Source organism: Neophocaena asiaeorientalis, unplaced genomic scaffold, assembly GCF_003031525.2.
Source record: "Neophocaena asiaeorientalis asiaeorientalis breed wild unplaced genomic scaffold, Neophocaena_asiaeorientalis_V1.1 scaffold648, whole genome shotgun sequence".
NCBI classification, from domain to species: Eukaryota; Metazoa; Chordata; class Mammalia; order Artiodactyla; family Phocoenidae; genus Neophocaena; species Neophocaena asiaeorientalis.
In genome coordinates, this window is record NW_020172781.1 from 4,726,675 (window position 1) to 4,742,791 (window position 16,117).

Sequence of the window (16,117 nt, forward strand, 5' to 3'; positions counted from 1 at the left end):
ACAGTACTGTGGTTATGTTTTTAAAAAAATTAATCTAGTAAAGATCCACATTGGGGTACTTACAGATGGAAAGATATAAGTGGAGTTTGCTTTAAAATATTCCAGAACAGGGGGGCAGAGGGACTGGGGACATAGGAATGGTTACACGTTGATCATTGTTGGAGCTGGGGATGAGTACATAGGGCTCATTAGCAATTCTCTTTGTTTTCTTGACTATTTTAAAGTTTCTATAATAAAAAGTTGAGACGGAAAAGAAAATAGGAGGGGACTCACCAAGCTGATGGTGACAATCTCATCATAATCCAGGGAGGTCTCTCCAGCAATCATGCCTGAGCCCCTCAGGTTCTCTACGCCCAGGCCATCCTCCTTCCCAATGATATCCGTGATGACATACCTTCAAGAACCAAATGCGAGTTAAACACTGAGCTCTAGCCCAGAAAAATCCAAGGCTGATGCGTTTCCCAAGGACCCGAGGAAGAAAGGCTAAGCAAGGTGAGGGATTGGAAGGTGATAAAGCAGCCAGAGGTGAGATGAAGGCAGGGGTCTAGGCCCCTGATGACTGGCCCTAAAGTTTCTAGAAGGGCAAGTACAGCATCAATAATCATCACCCCTCCAACCAAAGATAAAGTTTGCCTATTCAGAGGCTGTCCGAATGAAATGTCACCCCACCCTGCATTCCTCCAGAAGCAATCTAGAATAGCCTTTGGTCTACAGAGACATGGGGGTATACAAGGAGAAGCCACGCGGTTCATAATCAATCAGTCAGTCAAGATTCCATGGCCATATAAGTACACTGTACAGCCTAACCCATTAGGGATTCACACGGCATTTCAGTGCATTAAATGTTCTGAGAAGGCCTGCGATAAAGATGCTTGTTGGATCTCATTTAACCCAGTGTTTCCCAAACTTACTTGACTATGGAAAATTTTCACTCCCTCCCATCCTCCCAAATCACCAACTAACATTCCAGGAAACTCAGCCTGGGAAACTCTGATTTAAATCAGAATCTGATTTTAAAAACCCACAACCCACAAGCCGGTATTGCCCTTGACGTTCTCACGAAGCAGGCCCTCCCGGCATCTTCCCAGCTCACCAAGTCACCGCTGAGTCAGTCTGGCTAATTTGGTCACAAAATGTGAACCTGCAGCTCTGGGGACACTATGGGAATCCAACCTAATTCTCCTTGCATGATGTGGTATTTTTGCGAAGGGCGTGCCTCATTTGGGGATGACAAGGATGGGCTCACCCTAAAGGATGCCCCAGGTGTCTGAGCTATCAGTGCCCCCAGTGGAGCTCGGGGGTCCCATTGTACAAACACTACCACCTGCTTGATATACTGTCACAAGCCCAGAGGCGAAGAGGCAGATTCCCCTGGGAGTAGCTGAAATTAACCACAGGCAAAATGAAGGCGCTGCCTGGTCAGTTATTTACCTGGATTCTCCTTCTTCCTCCACGTGTTTACAATGGACGGAGTTCAGGGAGCTGACTGTGGTGTAGTCTTGGGGAGTCAGGTACAGGTATTTAATTCCCTTAAAAATATATACTTCAGTAAGGCTATGAGTCCAGCTTCCTGCACTCAACAGCCACTGTTTTATTTTAATGTCAACACTGGTTTGGGTGGGTGGGGGCGGGGGTGTTAGTAACACCATGTTAATAACACAGTCACCTGTCTGATGTTAATACCATGTTAATAACAGTAATAAACTGAAGGTCTGCTCTGTGCTTTCCACTGGTCCTTACAATACAACATCACTTTCTTCCTGGGCTCTCTGATTTAATGTTTTTTAATCATCTTTTCATTCTCTTTCCCCTAGGGAGCTTTTTTTTCTTAATGCCAACCCCCCCCCACCAATAAAATTTTATTGTAGATATATTGTTTATGTGTGTATGTATGTATACATATATGTGTGTGTGCATGCTTTTTACATGAAAAGAATCATTTTTGCCCCCATGGAGGGGGCAATACCACCCCCTTGAGAACTCATGCTCCGGTTGCAAAGAATGACTCTGTCCCCTGCATTTTCACATCACAAGATGTATGCTTTTCTCTATTCATTTTGCCTTTTATGGTAGCTGGTGTCTCTAGGTCTCCTGGATGATTTTTAAGAACTTCCTGAGGCCAGGGATTATGCTGTCATTCACATTTGCATCCTCGGTGTGCACTGCGTTCCAAGAGATGCTCAGTATGTATTAACTCTGTGTTTACATAAAAAAATAACTGTTTTTCATTATTGTCCCCCTAAGGATCCCATTTAGACCTTTTTTCCTAATCGTCACCCCCTCCCATGAAATTTTACTGCCTGTTTATGTACTTTATGGATATCTATGCTGTCTACACAAAGAGCAAGAAGATTTTGTCCGCCCCCTTGGAGGTGCTGTCACCCGCACAGAAAATACAACATGAGCTTAGCACAGTCACACTGCCACCCCAGCTTTATGACGTACCTTGTGGGGGTCTTCCCGGTCCACCCAAGCCACCTGGAACATGTGTTTGATCTCCTCCGCAAGGCCGATACGGGCCCCACTGTTGGCAGCGAGGTAGATTTTGGGGATGCCCTCTGCCCGGGCCATCTCGGATGCCCGCAGGTACAGAAGGTCTTCTCCAAGGCCAAAGGATCCTATCCGGAAGGTGATGTCATTGCTGATGAGGATAACGTCGCGCCCTTCTGGGTACTCAAGGGTCTTAAACCTCATTTTGAAGGCCACCATGCCCACCTGGCGAGGACACGAATGCACAAGAAAATGGGCTTGTTTCTTCAGGAGGAACTTATTTATTTTTGGCCTCACTGCACAGCATGCAGGACCTAAGTACCCTGACCAGGGATTGAACCCATGTCCCCTGCAGTGGAAGTACAGGGTCTTAACCACTGGACGGCCAGGGAAGTCCCCCAGGAGGAAATTTTTTTTAAGGGTGATTCCGGCCAGGGGCGGGGCTCTGTGAGTTTTTTTTTTTTTTTTATTGAAGTATAGTTGATTTACAATGTTGTGTTCATTTCTCCTGTACAGCAAAGCGACTCAGTTCTTTACCTCATTTCCTCCAGGAAGTCGGTTCATCTCCACCAGCTGGCCCTGTGGGTCCAGCACTAGTTCGGTGTATGTCAGGATGTCTTTGGGGTACTTGTCCGGGGAACCCCACATTTTAAAAAGAGCCTACAGAGAGGACAGGAAAGAGAAAAACCTGAAGTCATCAGTAAGGAAGTACATTTTCTACTGCTTTCTCTCTCTTTCAGTCACGAACTATTTAAAGCATACATGCAGAAAAATATCTCATGGCTCTGTCAAATCAGAATTTTTCCACAGTAGCTTAAGATTTTTTTAAAGAAATAAGAAAAATGCAGTTGAAGTCCCTGGTGTACCCCTCCCCATCCCATTCCCATCCCTCCTCCCCGCTGCTCCCCTCAGGTAACTATTATCCTGAATTACTGTCCATCAGTCCTCTGTATGCTTTTACATTTTTATTTCATCATATGTGCAGACATTTAAAACATAGCATTGGGCTTCCCTGCTGGCACAGTGGTTGGGAATCCGCCTGCCAAAGCAGGGGACACAGGTTCAAGCCCTGGTCTGGGAAGATCCCACATGCCGCGCAGCACCTAAGCCCGTGTGCCATAACTCCTGAGCCTGTGCTCTAGAGCCCGCGCACCACAACTACTGAAGCCCGCGTGCCTAGAACCCAGGCTCCGCAACAAGAGAAGCCACCGCAGTGAGAAGCCCACGCACCACAACAAAAAGTAGCCCCCGCTAGCCACACTAGAGAAAGCCTGCACACAGCAACGAAGACCCAACACGGCCAAAAACAATAAATAAAAGAAAAATAAAACCCCCCAAAAAACATAGCATTATTTTGCATGACTTATACTTTAAATAATGGTATTGCACTGGACACATACTTCCACAACTTATTTTTCCAATTCTCCAATATATTTGAGAGATTTATCCATATTGATAAATTTAGCTCTGGTTTATTCATTTTCCCTGCTGTTCAGTTTTCCATGATATGAACATATCACAATTTATTTATTCATAACCCTTTTTAGGAACATTTAGGTTTCCAATTCTACACCAACAATGCTGTAATCAACATTTTTATGGTCTTTTTTTTTTTTTTAATAAACACGGATGAGCGTTTCAATGGGTGTATACCTAGGAATGAAATTGCTGGGTCATAGGGTATGTGAAAATTCAGATTTACTGGATATTGTCAAATTGTTTTACAGTTCTAGTAAGAATGTGTGAGAGCTCCTTTGCTCCATATACTTGTCCACACTTGGCTTTGGCAAATATTTTAATGTTTACCCATCTGCTGGGTGTGAAACTGTACTGTGAGTTTTTTTTTTTTGTACTGTGATATTGGTCGGTACTTCACTGATTATCAGTGAGGTGAGTACCTTAGAATATATCGATTGATCTTGTAAGTTTCTCTTTTTTTTGGTCAATTTCCTATTTATAACTCTTGCCCATATTTTTTATAGTTTTGCTTGTTTTTTTTTTTTTCCAACTGATTTATAAATGCTCTGTAGATAATATTGCTCTAATCCCTTGGGGGAAACAGATATTTAAACATATTCTCCCAGTCTGGGGTTTGTCTTTTCTCTTTTACATAAATAACTTTTAAATTTTAACATAGTCATTCACATTTATGGGGTTTTCCTATGCTTATGCTTTCAACTCACTCCAAGCAGTTTTAATCCTCTTGAAATTTATTTTTGTACACCAGATGAGGTAGAAATTGAAAAATTTTTTTCCCAATTAGATAAGAAATTTCTTTGTACCTTTTAGTGAAATGTATTCCCTTGATTCAGAATCCCACCTCTGCATTCAATCAAGGTTCTGTTTCTGAGTGGGTCTGACTCTAGACTCTATTCTTTTCCATTAGTCTATTTGTTTAGCTCTGTTACAATAATATTACACACTGTAGTACGTACTACTGCTTGAAAGTAAATAATGACTTACAGGATGGCTAAGACAAGTTCTCCTGATTTTGTTCTTTTTCAGAAGTGTTTTTGCTATTCATGAACTTTTGCTTTCCCTATGAGTTTTTAAGTTGCACCAAAACTCCAGAATTATACTGAATGTATTAATTTGGGGGGAACTATTATCTTTACAATATTGAATCTTCCCATCATACATAAGCATGATATATCTCTCTATTCAGGCTTAAAGTATTTCCGTAAAGTTTCAAAATTTCCTCCATAAAGGTCTTGCATGTCTTTTGTTTGATTTATCCCTAAACTTGGAGCTGATCTTAATATTGTAAATGGCATTTTTTCCAATTAGATTTTACAATTATTGCTCGTCTATGAGAGTACAATTAAGTTTTGTATATTGCTCTTATATCTAGCGATCTTGCTGTATTATCTAATTGGTTCCATAAATTCTCTTGGAATTCTTGTATAGGCGTTTATATCATCTATGAAAAACGTAACTTTGCTTCCTTCTTTCTAGTCTTTATACCTTTTATTTCTTTTTCTCTATTTTTGCATTGGCCAAGAACTCTAGTAAAAAAAGTTGAATAGAAGGGGTGTTAATGGATATTTCTATCTGTACCTATCTTTAAAGCGAATACTTCTAACATTTCACCATTAGCTGCTATTAATTTTAGGTGGATGTCTTTTATCAAAATAAACAAATTCGAGGCTTCCCTGGTGGCACAGTGGTTAAGAATCCCCCTGCCAATGCTGGGGACACGGGTTTGAGTCCTGGTCCGGGAAGATCCCACATGCTGCGGAGCAACTACGCCTATGCGTCATAATTACTGAGGTTGTGCTCTACAGCCCGCGAGCCACAACTACGGAGCCTGCGTGCCACAACTACTGAAGCCCATGTGCCTACAACCCATGCTCCGCAACAAGAGAAGCCACCGCAAGGAGAAGCCTGCACACCACAACGAAGAGTAGCCCCTGCTTGCTGCAACTAGAGAAAGCCCGCATGCAGCAAAGAAGACCTGATGCAGCCAGAAATAATTTTTTTTAAAAAATCCCCTTCTAGTCCTAGTTTATTAAAAGCTTTTATTATAAATAGATATTATCTTTTCAAATACATTTTTGCACCTATTGAGAAATTTAAGTTTGTTCTTAATCTATTAACGTGGTAAACTATAGACTTCCTAATACCATACAAGCTGTCACAAGATAAATACTACTTAGTCTAAATTTTTTAAAAAAAATCATTACTGGGTTTCATTTGCTAATGTTTTTGTTTTTTTTTTTTTTTTTTTTTTTTTTTTTTTTTTTTTTATTTTGGGGTCCACAGGGAAGCCCTGCTAATATTTTAATTATGATTTGTGTCCGTGTTCATAAATGAGACAATAAACTTCCTTTCTCCTAATGTTCTTATCTTGGATTAATATTAAAGTAATAATAACCTGATAAAATGAGTTAAGAAGCATTCCCTTTGTTTTTTCTATTCTCTAAACAGTTTGTATACAAAGGGAATTATCTGTCCCTTGAAGGTTTGACAACAATTGTTGTAAAACTGTCTAGGGCCAATTTTAGTAGATGGGTGTTTCTGACCTACGAATTCAATTTCATTAATGCTTTTTTTCAAATTTATTTATTTATTTATTTATGGCTGCTTTGGGTCTTCATTGCGCGTGGGCTTTCTCTAGTTGCAGCGAGCGGGGTCTACTCTTTGTTGCTGTGCACAGGCTTCTCATTGCTGTGGCTTCTCTCGTTGCAGAGCACGGGCTCTAGGCACGTAGGCTTCGGTAGTTGTGGCTTGAGGGCTCTAGAGCACAGGCTCAGTAGTTGTGGCGCACAGGCTTAGCTGCTCCGCGGCACGTGAGATCTTCCCGGACCAGGACTCGAACCCGTGTTCCCTGCATTGGCAGGCGGATTCTTAACCACTGTGCCACCAGGGAAGTCCCTGTCTGGGCCCAATTTTAGTAGATGGATGTTTTTGAACTATTAATTCAATTTCATTAATGCTTATAATCTATTTACATTTTCTATTTCTTCTTGAGTCAGTTTTGATAAGATATATTTTTCTCAGAAATTTTCATCTGTTTTCAAATTTATGGGTTGTCCACCATACTCTGTTTCTTTATCTAAAAGAAAGTGGATGGATTTATTCCTGATTTGTCTGTTTCTTATTCTTATGGCCTGTGACTTCTGAGGCAAAAGGATACAGACAATGACATTCTTAATTATATAAGTTTCCATTTATTAAGCATCTACTGAATACTTTACATATATTTCTTACCACAACCTGGGGAAGTAGGTAATATTATTAGCCTCATTTTACAGAGGAGGAAAGTGAGGCCCAGAGAGGTGAAGGAACTTGCCCAGGGACACACAGGAAGCAAAGGACAGATTTGGAACTCAGGCCCAGGCCTTACTGACCCTAAACAGCAGCTTTTCCTACTATCCTGCATCTCCTATGCCTAAAGTACACTGATGACTTCCTGTGGACAGTAGAAGTCCACGATCTCAGTTTCATGAATGTCATTCACAAGGCAATGGAGAAGATGTACACAGGCACCCATATCACCAATGCCAGTGTGCTCAGTCTCCTTGAAAGGCCCTTCTACGTAAAAACAATAAAGGCATAGCAAGCATACTTGAAGGAAATACACTAAAATGGTATTGCAGTCCTCAATGGTAGACAAGTGATTACCTATGAGTGAAATTTTATTTGCTTATTCCTATTTTTCTGTATCCAGTGAATATTTAATAATCATAAAAACATAAAACATTATTTTTTTAAGTAAACCAAAAAGTCCTCAAAGGCAGTGACCCCATCCTCTTCCTCATGGTCTATCTACCCTTAGAATGGTTCCTGGCATGTAGCCAGCACTTAATATAAGCATTAGAAAGACCAGAAGGAAGTGGTAAACAATTTGTCTTCAGTACGTGGAACAAGGAGTCACTTTTTCCTTCTTTCCACTCCCCTTTACCTTCCAAAGTTTCTATATTATATTCCTTTTTATCACTGGGATGAAATTAGGTTTGTTTTAGAAAAATATACTATGAAGTCATTCTCAATATTAGCTTCTTGGGCTTCCCTGGTGGCACAGTGGTTGAGAGTCCACCTGCCGATGCAGGGGACACAGGTTCGTGCCCCGGTCCGGGAGGACCCCACATGATGCGGAGCGGCTGGCCCCGTGAGCCATGACCGCTAAGCCTGCGCGTCCGGAGCCTGTGCTCCGCAATGGGAGAGGCCACAACAGCGAGAGGCCCGCGTACCGAAAAAAAAAAAAAAAATTAGCTTCTTTTCCTTCACGAATACTGTGTTCTTTAGAGTGGGGTCTTCAGAAGAGTAACTAAGGGGAATTCCCTGGTGCCCTGGTGGTTGAGACTCGGTGCTTTCACTGCCGTGGGCCCAGGTTCAATCCCTGGTCAGGGAACTAAGATCCCACAAGCCGCACAGTGTGGCCAAAAAAAAAAAAAAAGAGTAACTAAGGATGGGGGTGTGGATGCCAGTGGAGTCCCTAAGGGGACCCTGGGCAGTGCTGAGTCTCAGCCTCAGGACTTGCCTGCCTGAACATTTCCGGGAAGTCATACACGTAGGTGGTACCCAGGGACTGGGCCTGGAATCGCTTAGCCTGGAGCAGATCCTTGGTGACGTAGGGAGTATTGATCAGCATCCCGTGCTGGGGCCCTTGTTTGTTGCCGAAGGAGTGAAACATGATCTGGACCAGAAAGAAAGAAAAACAGAGAGTGAGGAGGGCAAGTCTCAGAGAACCACACTCCTGCCCAATTTATTTCTTCCCAGTCCTCAGTGAAAATGCAATGAGGGAATACTACTCAGCCAGAACAAAGAATGAAATAATGTCATTTGCAGCAACATGGATGGACCTAGAGATTATCATACTAAGCGAAGAAAGTCAGAAAGAGAAAGACAAATACCATATGACATCACTTATATGTGGAATCTAACATGACACAAAGGAACTTTTATGAAACAGAAACAGACCCACAGACATAGAGAATAGACTGGTGGTTGTGAAGGGGGAGGGTGTGTGGGAGAGGGACGGACTGGGAGTTTGGGGTTAGTAGATGCAAGCTATTATATATAGAATGGATAAACAACAAGGTCCTAGTGTACAGCACAGGGAACTAGACTCAGTATTCTGTGATAAACCATAATGAAATAGAATATTAAAAAAATAATGTGTGTATATATATGTATAACTGAATCACTCTGCTGTATAGCAGAAATTAACACAACATTGTAAATCAACTATATTTCAATAAAAAATATAATGAGGGGAAGCATAGCACGTATCACATAACAAAGTGAGTGCCCGGGAGAGTAATCTCTTCTCTGCCACTGTGGGAAACAGATGTGGAGACACAGCTCCAAAGCTATAATTATCATACTATTAACACACACACACACACACACACACACACACACACACACCAAACAAACCAGAGTGCATGTAAAAATTGGTGAAACCCAAATAAGGTTTGCAGTTGAGTTAATAGACTTGTCAAGACAGGAAGTGGACCAGTGTCAACTTCCTGTCTTGACAATGTCTCTGGTTAAAAAGGATGCTATCATTGGGGAAAGCTGGGTGAAGGGTACATGAGTATTCTCTGTCCTAAATTTTCTCCTCTGTGCTATTTTTGCAACTTTTTGAGAGTCTTTAAGTGTTTCAAAATAAAACGATTATATACACATACATGTAATCTACTACACGTATATATAGTAGTCAATAGGAAACTTGATTCATTTTACAAAAGTCTATTCCAAAACACGGCTGGGGAAAATACCATTTCCCTAACTGAACTAACTTGGGAACTGTATTATAATCAGCCGTAATACTCCACATCTTATCCCAAACATGGTTCTAGACTGGATTAAACTTTGGATTCGTTCTCCTTCCCAGAGGAATGAACAACTGGGATTCAGAAGCTAACACGTTTATCATAAAACTCAGAGGAGCAGCCCCAGTCTGACACAGCAAAGCTTCCAAGTGCCATTTTAATCTACATCTTGCTCTCCGGGCAGCCTGCCTCCACTTTGACTTGACCTCTGTGAGCCAGCCCGGCCTTACGTTTCCAGATCTGGGGTCTGTCACTTCTTTGTAGAGGCTGATGTCCAGGTAGTAGCCTGACTCGTTGGTGATGAACAGGCGGATGGGAACGGCGCGGTCGGTGGTGGTCTGGCGGATGTTGATCTTGACCTCAGCCTGGAGCACGCGGAGTTTCCACAACCGGCTGCCGTAGCGCATCACCATGGACCGCACTGACTCCTCAATCTGCAGCATACCACAGCAATTCAATTTCAGGACCCATTCCGTGCACACTCGTAATAGTTCTAGCTCTGATTATAACAGAAAGATGAGATATACTGAATGCAAAACGCACTGCATGTATATAGCAGAGCAATACGTAGCGTGTATCCATTAACTCTAAGCTGATAATAAGCAAAGGTATCACGCTACGCATTTAAGCTCATTATCTCACTCCGTCCCCATAATTACTCAGAGAGGCTGGTATTTTTGTCCCTCACTGACAGATGTGGAAACTGAGGCTGGTAAGAGCTAGTGCCCCTATGTTACCCTGTCTTTCTCTCCATCACGCATCCCAAGCCTATGCATTTTCTTCTTCAAGGAACTATGTGAACTGGTGGAGCTGGGGAATCAGCATGGGCCTCTGCACCCCACACATGCCAAGCTGATGGCCTAGAACTTCTTTCATCCAGAATCACCACCACAGACTCCGCCTGCTTGTGAAGAACCAGCCAATGGAGAATGGCTGAGCCACAGACCTCAGGTTCTCACCCCCCTTCCCCCACCCACATGCAGCCCCCAACAGAGCCTGGAGCTAGGGAGAGGACAAAATTTTGTTTTGTAAAGGACATTTTGGGCATCTGTGTCTTCCGAAACGTGAAGCGTGCCCACGGAGGGGGAACATCCTTAGGGACAGTCCTAAGGGTGGTGGCTGAAAAACGGCTCTACAATTAATCGATGGAAGGTTTGTTCTCCACCTGCAGCAAGTGAGGCTCAGACATGCACATACGCATCCTGGAGCTCAGGTCTCGAGCACCAGGAGACGATGCCCTGAAGCAGGAAAGTCCCAGTGAAGGTGAACCTGGAGCCTGGTGAGACCCCCACCCCCAGAGGTGAGACCTTAGAGGGGTCCATGATGACGGTGGGCACGAAGTTGAGGAAGATGTGGTTGCAGTCGGTGCGCACGCTGGTGTTGTTGAACGCCACCTCCAGCTCGTCCATGGCCTCCAGAAGCAGCCGCTCGCCTTCGTTCTGCAGGTACTCGAAGGAGGCTTCCTGTCAAAGGTGGAGAGGGGCAGCCGCTAGGCCAGGGGCGCAGGGCCCAGAGAGTCAAAGGAAAAGGAGAGCATCCCCCTCCTCCAGAAGGCGTGCCAGGTCAGACAGCAGAGCCCTGCCTCCAGAGGTAACGGGATGTCCAAGGCTGTCTCGTGTATTCAGCACCTCTGTTATTTTCTGTATTCTGATGCTTTGACAGCTGGGCCTTGCTGACCCTGGAGGGACTGCCCCTCCCAGGGTTAGCCAATTCCTAGAGTTTGTAAACAACTCACCCATGAGCATGCGTTTCAGGCAAACCAACCAATCCAGACCCCACACCCCAATGACCTCCTTGTCAGGCTCTCACCCTCCAGGCCACTATCCACTGGCCCTAATCACCCCAGGGCCAGGTATCAGACAACTAGAGACAGTCCCTATGCTCACAGCCTGCTGAAATTACTCAAGCTAGCCAGTCCCAAGCCTGCTCACCCTGCCTCACCCATTCCTTCCTGAGGAATCCACAGTAAAGGCTCCTGTCCATGTATCCCCCCTCCCTCTGCCTCCTGAGCAGCCCTGGTGCTTCCCCATGTGGCCCCCATGGCTCAGCATGCCCCCTCCTCTTGGAATCTGTGATAACAAATAAACCATCTTTTCGATCATAACTGTCTCCTGATCTGTCGGCCTTACCGTACCTGGATAATCATAAAAGCTATTAAAATATCTAGGTGACAGAGGCAGCAAAATACTGACCAGCTTAACATCTATCACTAGGGGATGTGTTAAAAAACATTACACACACAAGATATACATCCATGCAAGGGAATTGCATGAAGGAAATCATCTTCATTAACATGGAAAGAGGTCTACAGTGAAAAAAAAAAAAAAAGTCTTTAAATGATTTGTCCAGCCTGAGCTCCTATCTGTAACATTACACCTACAACCCAATCCCAATACATATATGGAATTAGGCCTAGAAAGGGTCACCAACAGGGCTGACCCCCGAATGGCAGGATTCTGGTCCTTTTCCTTAATTTTTAAAAATATTTTTCGCAATATTCACAATATAATCATGAATTCCTTTTCTAAATGCAAGAAACAATGGGACATGATCACTCACGCAATGAGCAAGTACAAAAAATCCCCTTAACGAATCAGGATATTTCTTTTCTATCCTCCCAGTTCTCTCCTCATGCAGAGAGATCTCTGTGACAGAAGGAAGAATCCACATGACGCCCCATGAAAACAGACCACTTCATTTTCCGCCTCCCACTCCGTCCCCAGACTGAAGTGTCAGTCACAAGGGCAGGGCTGTGTGTGCCCTGCACACCCTGAGATCCCCAGAGTGCAGCCCAGGGCCTGACCCAGAGCAGGAACTCAATGAAGGCAAGGGCAGCACGTGAGTGACAAGCTCAGGGGGAGAAAGAAACACCCCGTGACATCCTACCTTGGTGATCAGGTCCGAATGCCTGATGATGACGCGGATGAAGAACCTGTGGTCCGTGACCTCTGCGCCCTCTTTCACTCTGGCAGCGCCCAGGTACAAATGCATCTTGTGGTTGGCGCAGGGCATAGCAGTTATGTCAAAGTTACGCAACCGGCTGAGCTCCAGCTGGAAGGCCAGGGCCGGCTCCAAGTGACGGTAAATGCGATCTTCTGCAAACTGTGGGCCGACCAGAGAGAGAAAACAGATGGACACACAGACGCAGGTGGAGTTGGACACTGGGGCTGCATGCCTGCTTGATCCACGCCCTGTCCTGCAGATCCCTGGTGTTTGCGGGTTTAGAACTCAGGAATGAAGCATTCATGATGTCCTCTAATTGGGAGCTCAAGAGATTTGGGATTTTGCGGTGGTCCAGAGGAGAGCCACGAGCATGGAACCTTGTGTTGGCATAAGCCTCTTGGCCCCAGGGGAGCCTAGCTAGTCCCCAGCACCTGCTGGCACCACCAGGCTGCTCTCTATCTGCCACCACACAGAGTATTTCTCAAGAAGTCACTAAGCCTTAGTTTCCTTGTGGAAATTGGTCCTCAGAAGGAGGTGACTGACAGTGCTGGAGACTGAAGAGAAAATGAAGAAGCTGAAGAAAGGATGCGTCTTAACTAGGAAAGTAAGGCTTTGGATAAATTAAAATACTGTTTAGTGGAGACTGGATTTGTGCTGGGAACAAGCCTGCCTGTTCTAGAAGGCCAGAGGACTGATGGGAGTATACGGTCGGTCACAACCTCAGTCCACCTTCCGAATCCGCGGGTTCTGCATCCGCGGACACAACCAACTGCGGAGATTCCATCCATGGTTGGGTGAATCCACGAATGTGGAATCCGTGAACACAGAGGGCCAACTGTACTCGATTCAGCTGCTGGAGTGAGAAAGCTACAGGAGACAGTAAGTGATTAATGGGTGTGGCCTCCGTCCCAATCAAACTTTGGTTATAAAAACAGGGGGCTGGCCTGCAAGCCATAGTATGCCAACCACTGTTCTGGAAGAACATAAGAAAAAGAGGTTGGCCAAATGTCCACTGACAGATGAATGGATAAAGACGGTGTGGCACATATATGCAATGGAATGTTACTCAGCCATAAAAAGGAAAGAAATTGAGTTATTTGTAGTGAGGTGGATGGACCTAGAGTCTGTCATACAGAGTGAAGTAAGTCAGAAAGAAAAAAACAAATACCATATGCTAACGCATATATATGGAATCTAAAAAAACAGTACTGACGAACATAGTGGCAGGGCAGGAATAAAGACGCAGACGTAGAGAATGGATGTGAGGACACGGGGAGGGGGAAGGGTAAGCTGGGACGAGTGAGAGAGTGGCACGGACATATATACACTACCAAATGTAAAATAGATAGCTAGTGGGAAGCAGCCGCATAGCGCAGGGAGATCAGCTCAGTGCTCTGTGACCACCTAGAGCGGTGGGATAGGGATGCTGGGAGGCAGGCTCAAGAGGGAGGGCATATGGGGATATATGTATACGTATGGCTGATTCACTTTGTTGTACAGTAGAAACTAACATAACATTGTAAACAATTATACTCCAATAAAGATATTAAAAATAAAAAAAGAAAAAGAGGTTGGGAGAACCGTCTTACAGTTACACCAGCAAGTACAAAAAGTATCCAGGTGAGACAGAAACCTGTAGTGAAGGCTGAAAGGGAGGGAAACGTGAGGTCTGAGCTCCACAGAGCGACACAGGGCTCTCACTGGAAATACCAGCCCAGAGGAAGGCTGGAATCTACACAAAAGTTGCATGTTCTAGAATACGGGGACACCACAAGGACTAAGAACTCTATTCCTGCTGAATATCCAATATCCCAGGGAAGCGAGAACCAGTTCGTTGCTCTTCACCATACCTCGTCTCTTGCTCTGAATGTGAAAAACTTGGGAAATTCTTTCTGCAAAAAGAAATCCATATGAAAGGCAAATCAAGCAAGACTCATTTGAATATTTATAGACCTGTTTTGTGATTTTTTTTTTTTTTTTTTTTTTGGAAACCACTGCGCCACCAGGGAAGCCCCTGTTTTGTGATTTTTAACCCTAACCCAGTCCACTTCTAGAATGAATCATTTGGAAAGCCATCTCTTCTCTAGGGACTGACTTTTTTTCCACCCCAATCTACAGAGTAACCATCAAACAAATGGCACCAAGTCTCGAAGAATGCGAAAAACTCAGATGTGTTGAGAATCAGACTGACCTCTTGGGCAATCAGGAACGTAATTCTTCGGAGTCCATACTCCACAAGGATGTTTTTCTGCATTAAAAACCAAAAACACAGTGGGATCATATTTGGCCACAAAAAGGAATGATATATGTTACCACCCGGATCAACCTTGAAAGCATGCCGAGTGAAAGAGGCCAGTCCCCAAAGACCTCATAGTGGATGAAATTCCGTTTATCCCATTTATAGGAAACACCCAGAACAGGCCAATCCATAGAGACAGAAAGTAGATCAGTGGTTGCCTAGGGCAGGGGAAAGGGTTTTGGGTTGAGGGAACATGGGGTGACTGCTAATGGGTATTTTGGTGGGAGTGGTGAAAATGTTCTAAAACATAATGATCATAATGATGGCTACACAGCTCTATGAATACATAGCAGTCCCTTCTTATCCATGAGCTATACGTTCCAAAATCCCCAGTGGATGCCTGGAACCACGGATAGTACCAAACCCTATACATACTGTGTTTTTTCCTATATATACACACTTATGATAAAGTTTAATTTATAGATTAGGCACAGTAAGAGATTAACAATGATTATAACAGAATAGAACAATTATAGCCATGTACTGTAATAAAAGTTATGTGAACGTGGGCTCTCAAGATATCTTCCTGTACAAACGTAATGCCTTTTCCGTCTTAACTAGGCACTTATCACTCACTGTGGCCATAATGTTTGCAATTTAGGGTGCGACAGCAAAACTAGCACGCATTTCTTTTCTCCTCCTTCACAATTTCATGGATAGAAGACTTGGTTTTACCACAGATCTCAGCAACTCAGCATACATTTTTTTCCCTTCCTTATTAAGTCAAGAATTTTCACCTTTTCATTTAAAGGAAGCACTTGACAGCTTCTCTTCGGCATGTCCGAGTTGCCAGCATCACTTGTGCTTTGGGGGCATAATTAAGTAAGATAAGGGTGACTTAACATGAGTACTGCAATACCATGACAGTTGATGGGATAACCGAGCTGACTACTAAGTGACTAACGGGCGGCCACGCTTGGACAGAGGGATGATTCACATCCGGGCAGGACGGAGCAGGATGGCACACAACTTAAAACTTACAAATTGCTTAAACTTAAAAATTTCTGGAATTTTCCATCTAAGACTGCAGTGGACTGTGGGAAACTGAGACTGTAGAAAACAAAACTGCAGGAAAGGGGACTACTGTACTGATAAACACTGAATT

At 43.8% G+C, this 16,117-nt stretch overlaps 1 protein-coding gene across 1 annotated transcript in view; it reads right to left on the minus strand.

Annotated features, from left to right (window-relative positions):
• The window catches only part of ACACB (acetyl-CoA carboxylase beta), a 144,178-nt gene that overhangs the window by 16,546 nt on the left and 111,515 nt on the right, over positions 1 to 16,117 (minus strand). The window contains exons 32-41 of the mRNA XM_024741428.1: positions 14,905 to 14,961; positions 14,564 to 14,605; positions 12,657 to 12,872; positions 11,078 to 11,233; positions 10,001 to 10,204; positions 8,474 to 8,629; positions 3,028 to 3,150; positions 2,446 to 2,715; positions 1,432 to 1,529; positions 274 to 394 (exon numbers count right to left, since the gene is read on the minus strand). Of these exons, the coding sequence (XP_024597196.1) occupies positions 274 to 394; positions 1,432 to 1,529; positions 2,446 to 2,715; positions 3,028 to 3,150; positions 8,474 to 8,629; positions 10,001 to 10,204; positions 11,078 to 11,233; positions 12,657 to 12,872; positions 14,564 to 14,605; positions 14,905 to 14,961 (1,443 nt within the window). The remainder of the gene's footprint in view (positions 1 to 273; positions 395 to 1,431; positions 1,530 to 2,445; positions 2,716 to 3,027; positions 3,151 to 8,473; positions 8,630 to 10,000; positions 10,205 to 11,077; positions 11,234 to 12,656; positions 12,873 to 14,563; positions 14,606 to 14,904; positions 14,962 to 16,117) is intronic.